The 8849-nt window shown below is 46.3% G+C and overlaps 1 protein-coding gene and 1 long non-coding RNA gene across 3 annotated transcripts in view; one reads left to right on the plus strand and one right to left on the minus strand.

The window, feature by feature from the left end:
- Window positions 1-6041: 6041 nt before the first annotated feature.
- On the minus strand, window positions 6042-7261 carry LOC115554182 (uncharacterized). The gene is made up of 2 exons (XR_003978567.1): window positions 6433-7261; window positions 6042-6317 (listed from the first exon to the last, which is right to left on the minus strand). It is a non-coding gene; the product is annotated as an uncharacterized LOC115554182 (long non-coding RNA).
- Window positions 7262-7516: 255 nt separating this feature from the next.
- The window catches only part of LOC115554180 (uncharacterized), a 2473-nt gene continuing 1140 nt past the window's right edge, over window positions 7517-8849 (plus strand). The window contains exons 1-2 of one of the 2 annotated variants that reach the window (XM_030370816.1): window positions 7517-7660; window positions 8833-8849. The exon at window positions 8833-8849 is cut by the window's right edge and continues 1140 nt beyond it. In XM_030370816.1, the coding sequence (XP_030226676.1) occupies window positions 8837-8849 (13 nt within the window). In that variant the 5' untranslated portion in view covers window positions 7517-7660; window positions 8833-8836. Of the gene's footprint in view, window positions 7661-8287; window positions 8530-8832 lie in introns of those variants that run through there. The other variant, XM_030370815.1, reaches the window with a different exon arrangement.

Raw genomic sequence — 8849 nt, forward strand, 5'->3', positions numbered from 1 at the left:
TGGAATGCACGCCATTGCACGGTTCTCACCTGAGTCAGTCAGACTCAGTGGAGTTAGTGCTACCGGAAACTCGACTGAACGAACGAACGAACGATTCGCGAACGACTTCTCTTGGCGAACTGAATCACGCGAACTGGGTCACGGAAACGAATCATTAAATCCACCACTAGTGTTCTCTACTTCTTCTCTAGTACCACAACACACTACATAACATTAGTAATCAGGTAGTGGACACAACAGAAAGGAAATGGGGTTTATTGGGACAAGGGGTAACGACAAGCCGGGGCTAGGCAAGCGGTGGTCAGGCAGGCGAGGGTTCGGTAACATACGGGCGGGCAGTCAGACAGACAGGAGCTCGGCGGTAGGTGGGTAGTCAGGCAGGCAGGGATTTGGCAACGGGTATACAGGGTGACGGACAGAGAACTACAGAAGAGGGAAGACAGAGGGTTAGTTACTGGGGGACAGGGAAAACGGGCTGGACTTAGTTTAACACTGGTAGGACCGATACTGACTGAGGTATGGTAAATGACGAACTGGCGCCGGCTGATTGGAGATCCCCATCTGAAGTAGGGAACGGCGATTGCAGACAGGTGTGTTGAGAGAGTGAGGACCAGTGGCGCCAAGTGGCCACTAGATGGGGGTATTGGACCGTGTAGCAAGACGTGGCGTAACAATAACAGTTTAGTTTGTATCAAACTTTTAACCTTTTAAATTCTCATTTTTTATATTCTTTACCAAGAAAAATACAATACATGAGCAAAACATAAGCGGTAAGCAACTTCTTTATTTTTTGTTAACATTATTAATATTGCCCTTTAAGTTTTGGAACTGCCCATGAACACGGGCGCTGAGTGAGCCACACTGACTCGGTGGTCTACACCTGCGGTGGGGCCTTTGAGAATGAGGGCTCTGACTGGGGGTGCTGCACCGCCGCACTACCCCCACTGTCCTCGAATTCTTACAGGAACGGAGGAGTCCAGGTGAGTGGTGGAGGGGTGAGAAGCAGCAGCTACAGGAATGTCCACAGCTGGATCTGATGAGGGAAAGCTTGAGCTGTCATCAGCGTCGGCGTCGGAGAAGAGCTGGGGCAGACCCAGTAGAGTGTCAGCAGGATCAACGTCGTCTGGGGGTGACACCTCCATTGGTGTCCAGCTCTGGGCTTGCTCCAGGGCCCAAGTGTTGTCCAGTTGGTCCCTGCAGCGATGAGGCTTTAGCTGATCGTGGTGAACCACCTTTACTCTAGTCTTTGATGAGGTACCACACAGCATCGCCAACGTTGTATTGTGTGCGGCAACAGTTCTTGTCATATTGTCTCTTTGCACGTTTCACAGACTCTCAGAGAGCATCTCTGGTGATTTGGTGCACCAGCTCCAGTCGCTCTCGAAGGTGCTGGACATACTCAGGGGCTGAGGGAGCTGGTTCAGGGTCCGGCGGCAGGCTGGATACCAGGTCTACTGGCTCACTCACTTCCTGGCCAAACATCATGTAGTTTGGGGTGAAACCAGTTGAACTGTGCTTTGTTGATCTGTAGGCCATGACAGCGTAGGGAATCATGAGGTTCCAATCCCAGTGGCAACGCTCGGCTGTCATGGCCAGGATCTTTTGCAGAGTGGCATTGAACCTTTCAACTTGCCCATCGGACTGCGTACAGAAAGGTGTGGTGTGTGTTTTGTCGATCCCGAACAGCGTGCACATTTTCTGGAACACTCAGACTCGAAGTTCCGGCCTTGGTCGCTGTGTAGTGACTGCGGTGCTCCATAGCGACACACCCACTCTGAGGTGAGTACTTCAGCCACAGTTACAGCTTGTTCGTTAGGTAGGGGAAAAGCTTCGACCCTTTTTGTGAAATAGTCCTGTATTACCAGCACATATCTGTGGTTGCGCTCAGTCTCATTCAGTGGCCCCATAATATCCAAAGCGATGCACTCAGTGGTGTAGTCTACGTGATACGCCGTATACCCAGTAGGAACGCACCAGGATTTGTGTATACCCACTTAAAAATGTGCACGGATACGTATCAATCATCTTGTGACAGATCTTTCACTTCTGTGTTCATTTTTTGCAAATACCAGTTGGGTATAACTGCAATAAAATAATTTTAGCAGGGGAAGTTATCTCCTACATTCACCATTCATAAAATTCCCCCTGCGCGCTCGCGCTCTGCCCTGTCTCTGTTACGAAGCGTGAAGCTGCCCCTGCATCTCTGCATGTTAGTTGGCGGGCCGAGCTCCTCCTCCTCCCGCTGTGATTAGCAACCCACAAAGATTGAAAGTTAAACGCGGGAACAATTGGCATAAGAGTTAAAACAACTGGATAAAACGATAAAAAACACAACAGAAACACTTAGAGTCCCAGGCTACATGCTACAATAACATTAAACATTACAATATGAAAAGCAAACTACACACACAGGGTCAACTGTCTGCTGCAAGTTGACCCTGCAGCAGCAGATGCCACTACCAGAGCTACGGAGACTAGCAAAGACACAACAGAAAAGTGTGTGTGTGTGTGTGTGTGTGTGTGTGTGTGTGTGTGTGTGTGTGTGTGTGTGTGTGTGTGTGTGTGTGTGTGTGTGTGTCCAGTCCTCCAATATTAATGTGTAAACCACATAACAAGTAGTCAACAGAAGACAATGTTTAAATCCCACTGTATATCTCCTTGTTACTTTTAGATGACAACCCCTGGCCAGCCTTTCGGACTGGGTGTCAGGCATCCTTGGTTAGACTGGAGGGAAAAAAAGTTTGGTAAATGTCTGCCAACATGCAGTTGGTATACACAATTGAAATTCATAATGTTAATAACTATGCAAACGAGAGTATAGCTAATTCATGGTAATTTTTAAGGTGCAGTTATTTCACACTTTTACACAATTCAATTACTGTATGGTATGTTAGATAACAACAGAGCTAAAATTAGAGCAATTGAAAGAGTGAAACAATAGTCTCCTGTCATCTCCTTCTCATGCACTGGTTAGCCATGGTTTGTAAACAGTTCATTAATTATTTTGAGTGGATTTTGTCCTTGTTTAGCATGTGCTATTGCTACTATAGATATACAAAGGACAACTTGTCATTTTTGTGTTATTTTTGTTCATAATGTTATTAAAACTGACAAACCTATTCAGCTTTCCATAATTGTTGATAATCGCTATACTCTTAAATCAGCGGGTTGTAGACCCCTGCGTTGGTGAGTGTGGTGCGACATCCCATAAGCGCCATACACGTACACGTAGCGGTGGGACGGGTTTGTACGAGGCTGGGAGGGAATCATCACAGTATACCCACTGCAATAAAATAGACTACACCACTGGATGCACTCCATAGGCGCGCCGACTCGAACAGTGCCCACGGGGGCTTGGGGTATTTTCCATGGCCTGGCTTTTGATGCGCAGCTGGTGCAGGTGTTACACTACAGGGCAACGTCCTCCCTCATTCTGTACCAGAAGTATCGGGTTTGCTGCCGAGCTACAGTGCGCTCTACACCAAAATGTCCACCAACTTGTCCCTCATGCATCTGTCTCATGATGTATGGCTGGAAGGTGCGGGGCAGCACAACTTATGGATAGAATTGGGTATCGTCCAGGCAGTAGAAACGTCTAACCAACACTCCATCTCTGAAAGTGTGACGTGAAGTCGACCACAGCTAGCAGTTCTCGCCGTGTGGTACAGTAATTCTGTTCAGTTGTGGACAGCTTGCGGCTTCCATAGGCTAGCACACGTTCCACACCCTGCTGAACTTGTGTGAGAACAGCGCCGATACCGACGTCGCTGGCGTCTGTGTCCAGTATCATGTTGCCTTGGTTGAGTGGGTAGCCCAGGATTGGCGCAGACATTTGAGTTATTTAAATGCCGCCTGGCATTCCTCAGACCAACGAAACTGGGCATGTTTTTTGATCAGGGCATGGAGAGGGTCTGCAATGGAAGGAAAGTCTTTAACGAACCACCGATTGTAAGATGCAAGGTCCATAAAGTGAAGGACATCTTGGAGTGACGTTGGTGTTGGACAGTCCTGCACTTTGAAACAATGTGACTCAGGTAGGCTACTTGGCGGCGGAAGAGGCAGCACTTAGACGGTTTTAGTTGCAGTTCGGCCTGGTAGAGACGACTGAATACCTGGCCCTGCCGCTGCAGCATCTGCGGAACATCGCTGCCCAGAACGATGATGTCGTCCAGGTACACTAGGCAGGTCTCCCACTGCATGCCGGCCAGCACCCGGTCCATCAAGCGCTGGAATGTCGTCGGAGCATTACACAGTCCAAATGGCATGACATTCCCTTCAAACAGTCCATTTTTGGTGCAGAATGCTGCTGCTTTGCGTGCTCTTGGGGTCAGCTCGACTTGCCAGTAGCCGGCCGCGAGGTCAAGGGTGCTGAACCACTTGGGTGTCCAGCGTATCCTGGATTCGGGGCAGAGGATGTGCGTCCTTACTCGTGCAGTCATTCAGGGCTCTATAGTCTATGCAGAGACGGTACGTCCCATCTTTTCTTTTACCATCACTATGGGCAATGCCCAACTGCTGTTGCTGCAGTGGGCCAGCCCTGTCCCCAGGCTCTGTTGTATCTGTTGGTCAGCATCCTGTTGTTTTTCCAACGCCATCCGGCGTGGTGGTTGCTTGACTGGAAGGCCTGGCATGGATACGATGTCATGCTGAACCAGGCTGGTCCTGCCGAGGTCAGTGGGTCCTGTGGAAAACACATTTTCATAGGTGCACAGCAGCTGAGCTAGCTGCAGCTGCTCCTCTTGGTTAAGCTCAGTAGAGCTCTGGGCATAGAGCTCCTGTAGCTGCTGGGGGACCGAAGGGGGGCTGCTGACAGTCTGTTCAGGCTGGTTGTGGGCAACCGCGTTTGCAGGCTGCAGAACCTTTGCCGGCTGGAGGAGTCCCACGATGGCCCCCTTTTTAATGGTTACGGCACTGTTGTCCGGATTGAAGATGCTGAGGGGCATGGTTTTATGGGGCTGATCTTCCACTAAAACTTGGGCCACTAACAGTTTTTCAACAAAGCCTTTGGTGGGGCTCAGCGTCAATAGGCTGTATGCACTAAGCTGTGTGACGTACTTCCTGTTTCAAATAATACAGCCCCGCCGGTTCCGGTCTGGTTCATCGCGCTAACCAGCTGACGTTGATACACTTTAAACATGAATCAAGACCGCAGACATTGAAAAACGGTCCATTTTCATAGGCAGGAGAAAACCTACGCCGAGCACTGGTGTGTCCCCCACTGTACAGCGTCAGCCAAATTCAACGGGGTATTAAGTTTCCATGGCTTTCCGAGCCAAACTGACGTGAGGAGTGAATGGATTGTAAACATACGCCGGGATAAATATGTCATCACCACTCACTATAAGGTCTGTAGCAGACACTTTATTTCTGACAAGATGATTGAGCCAACTACTCTTCAGGGTCGAAAGAGACTTACAAAAGGTGCCGTACCGACCCTTTTTGAGTGGAACCAGTATACAGTCGAAACCCCAAGGCGCGGCGTGTGGGAGAGAGTGGATCGGTTCGTCGAACCTGCCCCTCCGGAAGATGAAGTTGATCTCCTTTTCAACGATCAAGACTACTGCTCTGTCCCTGAACCGGCTGCCATGGATATGTCCGCATCCGCTAATGAAATCGTCTCAAATGAAGTAGAGGAGCTGAGAAAGGAGCTACAGGAGTTACGTCTCCAGCGAGAGTTTGGACTGCAACGGTTTGCTGGCTCCGACGCAGACATCCGATTTTACACAAGGGAAGTCACTACAATTTTTTGTATTAGCCTATGATATTAGCCTAGTCCCTACGTGACGGGGATATGTGTCAGGCAGGGACATTGTTGGTTAGAAAATAGCTTTACATTACAGATTAACTTACCAAATAATTTCTTAATAGGTCTATGTGAATGATAAATAGCACACAAGTAGTGTCATGTTGAGAGATGGTGTAATTGGAGTTGGAGATGTCCATGTCTTATCAGAATTTATATATATGAATATGACGCACCAATAGTATAGAGACAAACAACATTTATAATACAGATTTGTGTAAAGGCTTACAGAGACGTGTTTCCAGGTCAAGTCTACAAAAGTTTATTTTTAAATAGTTGAAAAAAGTCATAAGTTATTATTCTATGAGATGAAAATAGGAGCACTGAAGCGACAGCGCCAGAATGAGACCGTCTCCAACTTCACCAATGCTGGTCCTAGAACAAAAATACTATTAATAAACAATTGTAAAAATGTATGAATTGAGCAGGTAACACCCTACTTATCTGCATGCAAGTACACGGCAAACCACCAAACAGCGCCTCCCAAAGATACGGCCCGGACAGGAACACTACTCTAAAGAGAGAGCACAGAGACCACATTAGGGCATTGGATATCCAGACACATCAGGTCGTCTTACAGGAAGTTGGGGCAGTTATTGAACTGCACCCAAAGAGGAAACTAAACAAACCTTTCGCTCAGAGTGGCAGGGATTAGTTATGGTGCCATCCGGGTAGAGCAACCATTGGGTAGTGGCACAAGTCACAATACAGGTAAAAGGGAGGTGACTGAGGCTGAAACAGGTATAGGGGAAAAATACAGGTCACCCTGCTACATATACTGTATATATATATATATATATATATATATATATATATATATATATATAAAATCGTAATCTTAGTAGTTACTGTTGACATTATTTTGGTAACAATGTATCCTTGTGATGTACACTTTCAATTTAACTTTTTTATTTGATGTCTTTTGTGAATAGATTTGCCAGCTACGACCACCTGATGGCTTTTTGGTCTTTGATTGAGCCTTGTCTCTACAAGATGGTCCGTGTCTCAAAAGCCAAATCAGCTGCCCAGAAAAAGAAGTGGTCGCATCTGCACGTGCAACATAGTACTTTATAAGTAGTTACAGATGTAATTATAAGTGATGCCATTGCTTTTGTTCTTTGAGCTATAATTTTTTTCTTTTCCTCTCAGAGACAGCTGCTCCAGCCCATAGATTAACTTTCTTTTTTCATAACTGGTGATGAATCACAAAGGCTTGATCTAAGAGAAAAAGGTAAATCATTAGAAATATAACCTCAGCATCATGGGTGTAAAAAACAACTTGGTTCTTATGAAGGTAAGTACTTGAACTGTGCTAGAAAAAGCCTACCATCCTGAATGCTTACTGTTATATTCTATCCCTCTTAAAATAAAGATGTTTTTTTTTTTAAACGGACTCCAAGAATCACACAATTATTCCAATGTACCTGTACTTCTGCTGTGCAAACGACAATAAATATCTTGAATATTGAAAAGTTGTAGTCTTATACTCATTACCTTGACTAAATGAAATTGTGTGTGAAAAACAGGGAGGAATGAAAAACATTCAAGTTGGTGGCCCTTGAGAACTACACTACAGCTTAACCGAACAAACACCACTGAACAGGGATGAACACAGCTTCCTGCCTAGATTCAAACTCTCGCCTACTTACTCTCGCGTGTCCAGTAAACGTTTCCTGGTAAGTTAAGTCGAGCACCACCAATCAGAGACGTCGTGTCACACTACAGGATTTATGGGTAGGGTAGTTATTTCAATGATCGCGAATAAAACATGCTTTTCTAAAAAACTAGATGTTGCCTCGATTAACGTGTGGCTTCAGCAGGAGAAAATACCATCAATTCACGATATAACGGCGCGTGGTACGTATCATTTGGATGGTTACGACATTAAGGCTTTTAATCAAAATCTCGACGGTGAAAATGAACGGGATGTTTATGGTGCGTTTTAATATCCATCCGTCTCGGAGGTCCGAGGAAGTTGCCTAGCGACACGCACAAACACGCCCCTTTTCCGAGGACGGCGATCTCGCCATCTCGGTTGAACTCAGTGTTGACCGAGCGAAATTCCGAGACAGAATTCAAGATGGCTGCGCCCATTGTGACTTGAAGTATGAACTGTTTTCATTGTGCTTGGACCACTTTGGTTGTTTAAATGGTAATTTCAATCACTCGTATTACTGCAATACCTTACTGCGTCCGTATCTCTGCCTATGTACACACATATATTGTATTTGTGTACAGCACTTTGGTCAACTACTGTTGTTTTAAATGTGCTATATAAATAAACTTGACTTGACTTGACTATGGCCTATAGCCTACTTATATTGGATCGCCTGGTCCTCTGCCAATGCTACCGCGACAACAGCTTTCCGGGTGGCGTCCATGTTTTCCTCCAACGACCGAGCAAAATAATAAAACGCTTGAAGTGTGGGCGTGGCATCAGATCCGAGATCCGAGTCGGTTCGCAGAGAATATTCGAACGCACCATTACTTCCGGAACCACACTGTTGCCCTGATGCGCTCTAGCTTGTACAACACATGCGCACTATTATCGGAGTGACGTGTTGAAGAAGGCTAGCGTCTAGGCCACGCCCACTGCCCCGCTCCTCCTCCGCGACATGAAACTTTGGAAGTGTGACTTTCACATGTATCTGTCATTTACAGCTGCATCCTCACTTACTTAGATATATTTGAAACTGAACCGGCGTACGTCTCAATCTCAAGCCAAGGTAGGGAAAGTCTGATACAGCTGCAATGAGTCATTGTAATCGCTTGTTCGTTTCCTGGAGTGTGGGCTGTAAACAGTCGCGGCATGCTGGCACTGTTTATATGCAGTAATTTAATAGATTGTTTGACATGTATGCGGTATGCAGTATTTAAATTTACTACTATTAGTAGTACTACTTAGTTGTTATTATACAGCTATAAAGTAGTTTATACTATTTGATCCTACATTATGCAATAGTAAGTAGTGGGGCAAGTGGGGGTTGCACCCGTCTGACCCTGGCCTGCTTGTGTACCCATGTGACCAGGGTGATGTCCGGATACC

This window comes from Gadus morhua, chromosome 11, assembly GCF_902167405.1.
Source record: "Gadus morhua chromosome 11, gadMor3.0, whole genome shotgun sequence".
NCBI lineage: Eukaryota > Metazoa > Chordata > Actinopteri > Gadiformes > Gadidae > Gadus > Gadus morhua.